Below are 13,465 nucleotides of genomic sequence, written 5' to 3'. Positions count from 1 at the left end.
CCTATTAGGGTTGCCAGCCCCACCCCCACCCCCCGGTCCTGGCGGGATTCCCCCGCTTTTGCAGGCTTCACCTCGCCACCAGACAGCTAGCTAATGGGGGGAGGGGGCCCCACCTGCAAATGCCCTGAAATGCAGTGTGGTTATGTCACCTGGAAACGATGTCATTGTGCTGTATGATGTTGCATGGCAACGCTCTAGTTTTGGGGCAAAACTCTATGGTAAATTTGGGCTCAAGCCGTAGAGTTTTGCCCAAAGACTAGAGCATTGTGGCATGAAGATGTCACTTCTGGATGTATGCGAGGCCCAAAGATCCCCCCCCCCACCAGGAAAATCATAGACTGCACCATTTTGTAGAAAAAGAGGTGCCAGATCTCATTAGCACAACTCATTTATATAGCTTATTTGCATATGTCACATTCCCCTGACGTCACTGGAACATGTACTAAATTATATCAGCTCAGCATCTACCTTAAAAGGCCAGACAGCAAAAAAATTACCCAACAGGTCAAAATGAGCCTGGAGCCCAGTGACACTTTAAGACTAACCAGATTTCCAGCATAAGCTATCAGTGCTCTGACGCTGTATCGGATAAAGTACACTCTGATTCACAAAGGTTTATTCTGGAATCAATTGTGTAGCCTGGGAGATGCCCCCAGACCGCTGTTCTATTTTGTTTCCAGCAAACTAACATGGCTGCCTCTCTAACTGGTCCAGAGACGTCAGAGGGAATCATTGTTGTGCCTGCGTTAAATGCCGGCAAGTCGCTTCTGATTCAGAGCAGTCCTACGAATTAACGTCCTCCAGAATGTCCTGCCATTAACAGTCTCACTCAGGTCTTGCAGACAGAGACCTGTGGTTTCCTTGATTGAGTCACCCCCATCTCCTGTTGGGCCTCTTTTCCTGTTGCTTTCAACATTTCCTAGTTTTACTGTCTTTCCCGGAGCCTCTTGTGTTTTCGTGATGTCATCAAAGCAGGGCTTTTTTTGTAGCGGGAACTCCTTTGCATTTTAAGCCATGCTCCCCTAATGTAGCCACGCCTGGCACGTGGGAGTAAGCCAAGCAGGTGGCCGCCTCAGGCACCACCTCCCACGCACGGTGTGTGTGCTCCTTGGAGCCTGCCTTCCCCAACGCTTTGTGGGCGGCTTTCGTGTTGCGGGCAGCGCCTGGGCAGCACGCTCCCCGGAGTCTTGTCAGGCTCCAAGAACCACAGTGCACATGTGCCGCCCCACTGCTTTGGCATTCCCTAGGTCCGAACGAGCCCTCCGTTGCCCCCGACCCCTGCCCAGGCTTCCTGGGAAAGTTAGAAAAGCCTAGAGTTCCACAGGACCAAAGCGACTTACACAACAACACGAAAAAACTGTGGAAAAATAACGAATAAATCATGAAAATTACTTCAAAAATATAATTAATTAATTTTTAAACACGACAACATCACACGTTATTGCGTGTTATCAAGAATTCATGAATACAAGGCATAAAGGGCAGAGGATAAATATTCAAAAGTGCTTGCAGTTAATCATGTCCGTTGCCGACTTAAGACGCTTGAAGACTATTCACGCGACTCCGCGGGACAAATAAAGGGCCAGCATCAACCGTGTTGCAAATGCAGAGAGTTCTTGTTTTTCAGAAAAGAATTTTTGATTTTAAGACGTTACTTTAGACTTTCATCCTGAAAGAAGTTTGATATATAGTGGATAGTCATCAGCCTCTAACAGTAAGGCCGCTCCAGAGCTAGTGTCACAGAAGAAGAAGAATTGCAGATTTATACCCCGCCCGTCTCTCTCAATCAGAGACTCAGAGCGGCTTACAATCTCCTATATCTTCTCCCCCCCAACAACAGACACCCTGTGAGGTGGGTGGGTGGGGCTGAGAGGGCTCTCCCAGCAGCTGCCCTTTCAAGGACAGCCTCTGCCAGAGCTATGGCTGACCCAAGGCCATTCCAGCAGGTTCATGTGGAGGAGTGGGGAATCAAACCCTGTTCTCCCAGATAAGTGTCCGCACACTTAACCACTACACCAAACTGGCTCTCCGTGGTATGCTGGATGCTGATAAATGGAGTATGTCTCTCAGATGAAGACACTTGAATTAATATCGCAGGCTTTACTGTTAGAGGCTGATGACTATCCACTACATATCAAACTTCTTTCAAGGATGAAAGTCTAAAGTAACGTCTTAAAATCAAAAATTCTTTTCTGAAAAACAAGAACTCTCTGCATTTGCAACACAGTTGACGCTGGCCCTTTATTTGTCCCGCGGAGTCGGGTGAATAGTCTTCAAGCGTCTTAAGTCGGCAACGGACATGATTAACTGCAAGCGCTTTTGAATATTTATTCTCTGCACTTTATGCCTTGTATTCATGAATTCTTGATAATATGCAATAATGCGTGATGTTGCAGTGTTTAAAAATTAATTAATTATATTTTTGAAGTAATTTCCATGATTTATTCGTTATTTTTCCACAGTTTTTTGTGTTGTTGTGTAAGCTCCCGGGAAAGTTGGTCGGGCGGGGAGGGGCACGGCATCCACTTGCTGGGAGCCAGGCTCTGAGCGTGCCCGCTGCAGCCCTGATCCTGCTCAGCCTTCCTGGATCTTGGAGAAGCTGAGCAGGGTCAGGGCAGCAGTGAGCATGCTCGGAGCCAAGCTCTGAGCACCCCGCTGCCACACCTACCCCCCGCTGAGGGGAGGGGCTCTGCCTGAGGCAGCAGAACCCCCAGCACTAGCACCAGATGTAGCCAATCCTTCGAGAGCTTACAGGGCTCTTAGTACAGGGCCAGTTTGGTGTAGTGGTTAAGTGTGCAGACTCTTATCTGGGAGAACCGGGTTTGATTCCCCACTCCTCCACTTGCACCTGCTGGCATGGCCTTGGGTCAGCCATAGCTCTGGCAGATGTTGTCCTTGAAAGGGCAGCTGCTGTGAGAGCCCTCTCAGCCCCACCCACCTCACAGGGTGTCTGTTGTGGGGGAGGAAGGTAAAGGAGATTGTGAGCCGCTCTGAGACTCTTCGGAGTGGAGGGCGGGATATAAATCCAATATCTTCATCTACCTCACAGGGTGACTGTTGTGGGGGAGGAAGGTAAAGGAGATTGTGAGCCGCTCTGAGACTCTTCGGAGTGGAGGGCGGGATATAAATCCAATGTCTTCATCTACCTCACAGGGTGTCTGTTGTGGGGGAGGAAGGTAAAGGAGATTGTGAGCCGCTCTGAGACTCTTCGGAGTGGAGGGCGGGATATAAATCCAATATCTTCTTCTACTGTAAGCTCCAGGAGGATTGGCCTAATATGCAGAGGAGTTCCTGTTACAAAAAAAAGCCCTAGACTAAAGTACAACAGCCTCAGTTTAGTCTTTTTAGCTTCTAGGGGAGAGTTCAGGCTTGGCCTTCATTAATTAATTTGGGGTGGGGAGGAAGGCTTACTGATGGTTAAATGCTAGCCAAGCTAGGAATGCACAGCAGCTTGACAACCTAATCCTATGTGTGTTTATTGGGGAGACATAGGGTTGCCAATCCCCAGGTTGGGGCAGGGGATCCCCCAGTTTGGAGGCCCTCCCCCTGCTTCTGGGTCATCAGAAAGTGGAGGGGGGTGGAGGGAAGTTTCTGCTGGGCACGCCATAGTTCCCTAAGGAGATCGATTCCTATAGGGTATAATGGAGAATTGATTCATGGGGCTCTGGACGGGCTGTTTTTTGAGACAGAGACACCAAATTTGCAGCATAGCATCCGGTGCCTCTCCCCAAAATACCCTCCAAGTTTCAAAAAGATTAGACCAGGGGGTCCAATTCTATGAGCCCCCAAAGAAGGTGCCCCTATCCTTCATTATGCCAAATGGAGGGAAGGTGTTTAAAAGGTGTGCAGTCCCTTTAAATGTGATGGCTAGGTTGTTTGTAGCTCAGGTGCAACGGAACCCATACAATTTAGGGCCTAACCCTAAATTGGAAATGCTATTCATTCAGACAAAGTAAAAAACTCTTTTATTTTTAGAAAACGTGATGTTGATATGATTGTTTAGGAACTCCCAATTTAAAATGTTGTTGAATCTCATACTACGCCCCCCCCTCCTTATTTGACTGCAGAGTTGCAATGAGGTTTGGTTTTTAAAAAATTCATAAATTGGAATAAAAGCACCTGCCGGCAACAAGCACATTGTTCTGTGAAATGCTTTACTGGCTGAGATAGGATCTTTCATTACACCGTCGGCTCTGTTTATTCTCACGGCGTATCAGTCCTAAAAAGATCAGATGGAAAGCAAAAATGTCTGAGGCAAGCAAGCCCTGTGGTAGAGTTGCTAGGTCCCCTCTTGCCACCGGCTGGGGGTGGGGATTGTAGGGTTGCCAGATCCACCTTGGGAAACTCCTGGAGATTTGGGGATGGAGCCTGAGGGGGGACAGGCACCTCAGTGGGACACAATGCCACAGCGTCCACCCCCCAAAGCATTCGTTTTTTCAAGGAGAAATGACCTCTGTAGTCTAGAGAGGAGCTGTAATTCCAGGGGATCCCCAGGCCTTGCCTGGAGGCTGGCATCCCTGCAGCCTGTGCAGAATGTGTTTTTGTCTCCTCTTAGAAGGGCATCTTTTGGCCTGAATGCTGAAGTCCCTGTTTTCTCTCGCATCCCAGGTATTTCCGTATGGCGACTTTGGTGTTCAACGGGTTCCGCATGAGGCCGGACGATGTGGTCTATGACTGCCTTCCCTTGTATCATGCAGCAGGTAAGTCAAACACATTTGTGGGAGAGCTGTTGGTGTAGAGCAGTTGCCTGGCGTTCAGAAGGTTACAGGTTCAATCCTTGGCACCTGCAATTGAAAGGGTCGGATAGGAGATGATGTGGAAGACCTTACATTAAGACTCTGGAATGCAGCTGTCAGTCTGAGTAGGCAATACCGACCTTTTCTAATATACGTCAACAAGGCCTGGTTTTAGGGTTGCCAATCCCCAGGTGGGGGCAGGGGATCCCCCGGTTTGGAGGCCCTCCATCCGCTTCTGGGTCATCAGAAAGCAAGGGTGGGGGGAGGGAAATGTCTGCTGGGCACTCCATTATTCTGTATGGAGACCGATTCCCATAGAGTATAATGGAGAATTGATCTGCAGGTATCTGGGGCTCTGGGAGGAGCCGTTTTTTAAGATAGAGGCACCAAATTTCCAGCATAGCATCCAGTGCCTCTCCCCAAAATACCCTCCAAGTTTCAAAAAGATTGGACCAGGGGGTCCAATTCTGTGAGCCCCAAAAGAAGGTGCCCCTATTCTTCATTATTTCCAGTGGCGGGAAGGCATTTAAAAGGTGTGTGGTCCCTTTAAATGTGATGGCTGGAACTCCCTTTGGAGTTCAGTGATGTTTGTCATAACATGCTCCTGGCTCACCCCAACGTCTCCTGGCTCCACCCCCAAAGTCCTCAGATATTTCTTGAATTGGACTTGGCAACCCTGCCTGGTTTGTATGCAAACTCCTGTTTACCTGCTTATTGCCTTTATCCCTCCTCTCAGTAGAGAGGACTTCCAGTGTGTTGAATCTCGCATGACCCCTTTTCGCTGGCAGACTCCGATCTGGAAATAACAAGTTCCGTTGCCAAACTCTTGAGGCTTGGGGCTTCTTTATGTCGTAATGAGATGGGTTTTAATTTGCCAGGCTGGAGGGGAAAAAATGCATGAAATCTCCCCTTAAAATCAGAGGTGGGCGGGGTAATTAATGCATAAGGAAAGTGCTAATTTGCACACAGTCATCGAATGCCGGTTCTCCAAGCCGATTTTGTCAAGTTTCTTGTGGACAGGAATTCCAGGGTTGCAGAGCAACCCCTGAAAGCATAGGCCCTGCTATAACTGGGTGAATGATGAGAATAAAAACAAAAAGGGCCTGACTTTCGAAAGAGTGAAGAAGACCATTAGAAGAGGGCAAGATGGCCCAAACAAAGGACACCTAGGTTTCCGTCTAGGGCTAACAGCTCTGGGTTGAGAAATTCCTGGAGATGTAGTGCGTGGCGCCTGGGAAGGGAAGGCTTTGGCAGTCTTTGGGCAGGGGTTGCCAAGTCCCTCCGCCGCTGCGGCAGGGGACTGTTCTCTCATGCGCAGTGTGATGACATCACCTGGAAGTGACGTCATCTGTATGTGACATCACCTGGAATGCTCTAGGACTTGCAGTAAAAGCTCTATGGTACCATAGAGTTGTACTGCAAATCCTAAAGCATCCCCAGTATGACATCCCCGGTGGGATGATGTCACCTGGAAGTGACGCCATCCTGCTGGGGACATCACACCAGGGTTGCTTTAGGATTCACAGTAAAACTCTATGGTACCATAGAGTTTTTACTGCGAATCCTAGAGCGTTCCAGGTGCAATAATGTCACTTCCGGGTTGGTCTCAAAGGTGCTACTGGACTCCTACTTCATCCTTAGTTTGTTCAGCTTGGAAAAGAATCTTGGCAATATTGTTGGATAAACATATGGAGCAGAGGTCCATCAGTGGCTATTAGCCACAGCGTATTGTTGGAACTCTCTGTCTGGGGCAAGTGATGCTCTGTATTCTTGGTGCTTGGGGGGCAGGCAGTGGGAGGGCTTCCAGTGTCCTGGCCCCACCGATGGACCTCCTGATGGCACTTGGGGTTTTTTTGGCCACTGTGTGACACAGAGTGTTGGATTGGATGGGCCACTGGCCTGATCCAACATGACTTCCCTGATGTTCTTATGTTGACAACCTGTTGTGCTCTGGGGTTTGGGGGCAGTGAGATTGTTTCTTGGTGGGCTTTTGTCTTCGTTCTTCCTTTTGACTGGCTTCGTAACGATCCCCGCCTCCCGCTCTTAAAATGCAGTTGTAGTGTCAGCTTCAAAGAACCGTCATCAGCACCTTCCAGCATTCCCCGTCCTTTGAAATCTTCCTTGCCTCTCTTGTGTTAAAGCTGCTTTTGTCTCCTCCAGGCTTAATTAACTTTCCCTTCGTTTAGCGTTCCTGAATGGATTCTGCGCCGGCTCTTTTCCCTGGAAGGAAAGTTTTAATTAGCGCCTTTTCCTTTGCGACTCAAGCCATCATTATTCTTTCTGTTACTTTTGAGGGCTGTAATTGAACAACTGCAAAATCGGAATGATGGTTTTTAGAAAAGCACTTACTGTGTAACCCAAACGAAAAGCGATAATTTTTATGTATACCCCTTTTTTCTTCCTGGCTGGACACAAAAGTCGCTTAGTCACAAAGCTATTTATGATTCATGTTTATGTTCCCTGTGGTTAGTTAAATGGCACAGAAAGGCCACACACCCCTGCTGTAGCCAATCCTCCTGGAGCTTACAAAAAAGAGCCCTGTAAGCTCTTGGAGGATTGGCTACACCAAGTGGGTGTGGCCTAATATGCAAAGGAGCTCCTGCTAGAATTCCATCCCTGCTTAGAGGTAGGATTGCCCCATCCAGGGCTATTTGTGCCATTACCCAAATAGCTTGGTGATGCTGGAAAATGCTGTCAAGTCGCTGGGCTTTCAAGGCAAGAGTCATTCAGAGGCGTTTTGCTATTGCCTGCCTCCGCATCACGACCCTGTTATCCCTTGGAGGCAGGGGTGGAATTCTAGCAGGAGCTCCTTTGCAGATTAGGCCACACACCCCTCATGTAGCCAGTCCTCCTGGAGCTTACAAAAAAAGAGCCTTGTAAGCACTTGGAGGATTGGCTACATCAGGGGTGTGTGGCCTAATATGCAAAGGAGCTCCTGCTAGAACTCCATCCCTGCTTAGATTGCCACATCCAGGGCTTTTTTTGTAGCAGGAACATCTTTGCATATTAGGCCACACCCCCTGATGTAGCCAATCCTCCGTGAGCTTACAGGACTCTTAGTATAGAGTCTACTGTAAGCTCCAGGAGGATTGGCTACATCAGGAGTGTGTGGCCTAATAGACAAAGAAGGTCCTGCTACAAAAAAAGCCCTGGCCATGTCTGTGTTGGAAAATGCCTGGAGATTTTGGGTGGATCCAGGAGAGGGCGGGGTTTGGGGAGGGGAGGGGCCTCAGCATGGTCCAGTGCCATAGAGCCCACCTTTCCAAGCAGCCATTTTCTCCAGGGAAGCAATACAAGAGAACCACCGGAAGCAATAAAACTTTCATGCAAAGCGTGTAAACATGCGTTTTTAGTGAAGTGAAACAAAAACAAAACTAAGGAACACTGAACATTGTTGAAATTTTCCCCACAACATCTCTCAACAGTCACAAAGAATGATAGCCTCTTTAAATAGGACTTAATGAAGAAGATGAAGATATTGGATTTATATCCCGCCTTCCACTCTGAAGAGTCTCAGAGCGGCTCACAATCTCCTTTATCTTCCTCCCCCACAACAGACACCCTGTGAGGTGGGTGGGGCTGGAGAGGGCTCTCCCAGAAGCTGCCCTTTCAAGGACAACCTCTGCCAGAGCTATGGCTGACCCAAGGCCATGCTAGCAGGTGCAAGTGGAGGAGTGGGGAATCAAACCCGGTTCTCCCAGATAAGAGTCCGCACACTTAACCACTACACCTAGCTGGCTCTTGGTAATGAAGACGTGGGTGAAGTCTTTAAATTCTTAGTGTTCCACTCATGATGGTACAGAGAGAATAAGGAACCGCTTTTAAAAGGACTCCTCCCGGTTTCAATAGTTCTTTCTCAGCCTCTGTCTCCCAACGTTACACGGAGCTGTTACTATAAAACATAAAGTAAATATTTGCGCGGTAGCATTTATGAATTGCATTTATGAATAGTTGCTTTACCACACAGATATTTACTTTATGCTTTATGGTAACAGCTCCTTGTAACATCGGGATTATTCTCTCTGTACAAATGGAACACTTAAGAATTTAAAGAATTTAAAGACTTCACCCACGTCTTCATTAAGTCCTATTTGAAGAGGCTATCATTCTTTGTGACCGTTGAGAGACTTTGCGGGGAAAGTTTCAAGAATGTTCAGGGTTCCTTAGTTTTGTTTTTGTTCCGCGTCACTAAAAACGCCTGCTTACACGCTTTGCGTGAAAGTTTTATCGCTTCTCTTCACACCGGCTCCGGTTGTATTTACTGTTTTTTTCCAGGAGAGCTGATGTCTGCCAGCTGGAGAGCAGTTGTAAGAGCAGATCTCCAGTCCCCTCCTGGAGGCTGGCAACCCTACTTGGAGGCCTCCTATCCAAACACTAGACAGGTGCCAACCCTGCTTAGTTTCCCAGATCTGACAAGAGCGGGCTGGCCCGGGCCGTTCAGGTCAGGTAGCTTACAGGAGAATAAAAAACATATAAACATAATAATAATAATAAATAATAAATTTTTATTTATATCCCGCCCTCCCCGCCTAGGCAGGCTCAGGGCGGCTTACAAGACATGGAACATATACTATAAAATAAATATAAGTCCAATTTCTCCTTCTTCTTCTTCTCCTTCTCCTTCTCCTTTTCCTTCTCCTTCTTCTCCTTCTCCTTCTCCTTCTCCTCCTCCTCCTCCTCCTCCTTCTCCTTCGCCTTCTCCTCCTTCTCCTTCTTATCCTTCTCCTCCTCCTCCTCCTTCTCCTCCTTCTCCTTTTCCTTCTTCTTCTTCTTCTTCTCCTTCTTCTTCTTCTTCTCCTTCTTCTTGACTCTTGCTTAGGCCACTCAACGTGCAATAAACCATCTCAGAAACACTCTAAAAAGAAAGAATCACATCTTAAGGACTTATTAGAGTCATTCCAACTAATAGACATTTGGAGACACATGCACCAATCTGAGCGGGATTACACCTTTTATTCCACTAGGCATTGCCCCCATGGCTGCATAGACTACATCTTGGTTTCTCCATCTTTGATTACTAATGTGGGCTCCTCACGTATTAAAAAGAAAAAAAGAAAAGCAACTGCTCTCTGATGTGCAGGGTGAGCGTCAGTGCAGTGGTGGACCACAACTGGTGAGTCTAGGTTCGGATCCCTGCTTGGTCCTAAAGCTCACTGGGAGTGGCCACCTTACACCAGATACTCTCTCTGAGTTCATCCTACTCTGACTGCTTCTATGCCCTCATCGCTGCCATGCACACCTGTGGCTGTCCAGAGGATGCAGCTTACACCTTTCTCACCCTAAGGTTGCCTTTCTCACCCCTAAGCTTCCACCTGGAGGCTGGAGATCTCCTGGGATTACATCTGATCTCAAGGCAACAGAGATCAGTTCCCCTGGAGAAAATGGCCTCTTTGGAAGGTGGACTGAATGGCATGACACCCCACTGATCTCCCACCTTAGGCCTGCCCCCCCTCAAAAAATCTCCAGGTATTTTGCAAAGGAGAGCTGGCAACTCATCAAGCCCCACCCACCGCGAATGTTTCCGGGCTATCATCACTCGGTTTTATCTCAAACATTTCAAGCAGGACACACAGAAATGCAATCCCGGCTGGATTGGTGTCAGGGTGTGTGGCAGATTAGTTCCTGCTGGGCTTTTTCTCGGGAAAAGGCCCTGTTTCACCTGTTGATTCAGGCTCCGCACCAGCTGTTGGCTGTGACTCCTGACCAGCCTGCAGTTTGTCTTCCTGCTTGGTAGAGTCTGCTGTCTCCGAGCTGGCTACGTGTTGTGCCTCTTCTTCTCAGGAGTTCTCAGCGAACCTAGAGTGACCCATGGCAAGGGGAGGGGGCAGTGATTCTGGGACCCCGTGCTGGACTTTTGCCCAGTGACCCAGGATCATTAAACTCCCATTGGCTAGTCCCTGACTTCAATCAATAGTTGTTTCTTCTCTTGTCTCTACTCCTAGGTAACATTGTCGGCGTTGGCCAGTGCCTCTTGCATGGGATGACGGTGGTGATCCGGAAGAAATTCTCAGCTTCTAACTTCTGGGACGACTGTGTCAAGTACAACTGTACGGTAAGGCGCAGGGTACAACCCAACCCAACTAAGGGTGGAGTGGACGTTGATGCAAGTGTTCTGCTGCATTCAAATGTTGAGAAGAAGCTAGAGGGGTTTTTTTTCATTTTCTTGAGTGGCGCAATTGCTGGGGGCCGGCCCTAGACTGTCTGGCACCCTAGCCAAGGCTAACGGCTGCACGCCTCCCCCCCCGCCCCAGTGCACTGATAACATCATCGAGTTACAAGGGGGAGGCGCCCAATTCGGTACTCCCGGAAGGTCGGTGCCCTAGGCAATCGTCTAATTTGCCTAATGGCAGAGTCGGCCATGGTGACCCCCCCCACTCCCCCTTCTGTAGGGCTCTGAGTTTCAGAGGGAAGTGTTCTGCTATGTCTAGGCTTTTTTTGTAGCAGGAACTCATTTGTATATTAGGCCACTCCCTCCTGATGTAGCCAATCCTCCAAGAGCTTCCAGGGCTCTTCTTCCAGGGCCTACTGTAAGCTCTTGGAGTATTGGCTACATCAGGGTGTGGCCTAATATGCAAAAGAGTTCCTGCTACAAAAAACCCCACCCTGGCTACCTCCAGTTTGGTGCAACCTGTACGTAAGCACCTTCGCAATTTATGGGGTGCGTCTTCCATTTAATCCTCATTAAGGCTCCTAGTGTTGATGTAAGAAACAAACTGAGGTTTGTTGGAGGGCTTTTTGGCGTCCTCATTTCCCAACTATAAGTTCTTGTTGTTTCAGTGAGGGGAGGGAGTCTGTTCCACATGTATTTTGCTCCCTCTAGTGGTCGATTTTATATTTAATTGATTTATATTATATTGATTGATGTCCAGCATAAAAACCTGGCGTTTATGTGCCAGACAGAAACCTATGTAATATCAAATTGACCATTAGGGGGAGCAAAACGTGTGTTTTACAAGGACCCCTCCGCCCTGGAACTGGAACTTGCAAGGGAGAAAAACTGGAATGTGGAAAACCGAAAATTCATTATATCTCATCTGAGGCTTCCTGTCCAGATACGAAAGTCTAGACTTTTCTTGTGGCTTTTGTTTGGTATCAACTTGAGCAGTGCAGCAGAGCATAAGATCTGGTTATATTTCACAGAAACTGAATTAATCTCTATAGGGCCACGTAGCAGCGTGAGCCATCTTCGGCTTGCCTTCTTTGCCCCTTTCCTCAAAGTTTCTAGTCCTCCTTGTGACTCCTTCATCGTGCAGTTACAATGAGTGCTAAAAAGAAAAGAAATCCACATCAATGAGCGTGCGTGATGGGCGTGGTGCGGGTTGTTTGAGCCCTAACTGGAAAGTCTCAGACTTAACAAGCCACTGCCTATCGTTAGTTAGCCAACTCTCTTGTCAAAGGCATTGATGTATAAATTGTACCCAGGGAACAATTTAAAAACTAAATGAAAGAGCAGTTCAGCAATTCCAATCAGGGCTTTTTTTGTAGAAAAGGCCCAGCAGGAACTCATTTGCATACTAGACCACACCCCCTGATGCCAAGCCAACTGGAACGGTGTTCCTGCTAAAAAAAAAAAGCCCTGTTTTCAATGGCAGAAGAATCTAATTCGGTCAAGTGTGTCGTTGGGCTTCAGTTTCCTCCCTTTTTCTCCTCCCATCTGCTGCAGATCATACAGTACATCGGGGAGATCTGTCGCTACCTCTTGAACCAGCCGTCGCAGGATGTGGAACGCAAGCACCGAGTGCGAATGGCCTTGGGCAACGGCCTGCGGGCCTCCATTTGGAAGGAGTTCACCACCCGGTTTGGCATCCCCCAGATAGCCGAATTTTATGGAGCCACTGAGTGCAATTGCAGCGTGGGCAACTTTGACAACAAGGTGGGGCAATTTCTTTGCGTTGGCATTCACGTTTTTGTTTTTATAACATGCCTTGGAACGATCACTACCCAGGAGGTCGGCACCAACTGAACTGTTTGCTTCTTGAAAGGCATTCTTTTGCGTGGGGAAGGATGGTTCTGGTCTAGCCCAGTTGTGAACGGATGCAACGGAGAGTTAAGAGGAGCCACATTCCTACGTAGCAATAAACTCTTTAATGGTTTAGGTAGATTTGGTAGTTTGAGCCCCATGGTGCAGAGTGGTAAAACTGCAGTACGGCAGACAATGCTCTCTGCTCACGACCTGAGTTTGATCCCGGCAGAAGCTGGGTTCAGATAGCTGGCTCCAGGTTGACTCAGCCTTCCATCCTTCCGAGGTCGGTAAAATGAGGACCCAGCTTGCTGGGGTGGGGGGTGAGGTGGAGAGTATAGATGACTGGGGAAGGCAATGGTCAGCGTATACATATAGTATACAGAATAATAAAGGTATCTGGCACACGGAATAGCAAGCTTAGTTTATATGGTCAACATTTGCTTGTGTTTAATTCTCGGGGGGGGGGGCATAGTGAAGGATATCAGCAGGGGTGGAATTCTTGCAGGAGCTCCTTTGCATGTTAGGCCACACCCCCGATGTAGCCAATCCTCTAAGAGCTTACAAAAAAGAGCCTTGTAATCCTGCCTCTGTGCAATTCCCTGCTTGTCTGCTGAGTGTGATGCTGTGGAGGAAATGGTAGAGTTGCCAGCCTCCAGGTGGGGCCTGGAGATCTCCCGCTTTTACAGCTGTTCTCCAGCTGGCAGAGATCAGCTGCCACGGAGAAAATGGCAGCGTGGAAGGGTGAGCTCTATGGCCTTGGACCCTG

The 13,465-nt window shown here is 48.3% G+C and overlaps 1 protein-coding gene across 1 annotated transcript in view; it reads left to right on the top strand.

The window, feature by feature from the left end:
• SLC27A4 (solute carrier family 27 member 4) overlaps positions 1-13,465 on the top strand; it is a 55,557-nt gene that overhangs the window by 19,386 nt on the left and 22,706 nt on the right. Inside the window, exons 6-8 of the mRNA XM_060251719.1 lie at positions 4,609-4,700; positions 10,679-10,788; positions 12,400-12,609. Of these exons, the coding sequence (XP_060107702.1) occupies positions 4,609-4,700; positions 10,679-10,788; positions 12,400-12,609 (412 nt within the window). The remainder of the gene's footprint in view (positions 1-4,608; positions 4,701-10,678; positions 10,789-12,399; positions 12,610-13,465) is intronic.

The sequence above is a fragment of the Heteronotia binoei genome, chromosome 12, assembly GCF_032191835.1.
Source record: "Heteronotia binoei isolate CCM8104 ecotype False Entrance Well chromosome 12, APGP_CSIRO_Hbin_v1, whole genome shotgun sequence".
Lineage (NCBI taxonomy): Eukaryota > Metazoa > Chordata > Lepidosauria > Squamata > Gekkonidae > Heteronotia > Heteronotia binoei.
Note: the sequence above shows the minus strand (reverse complement) of the source record. Positions and strands in the feature narration are given on the sequence as shown.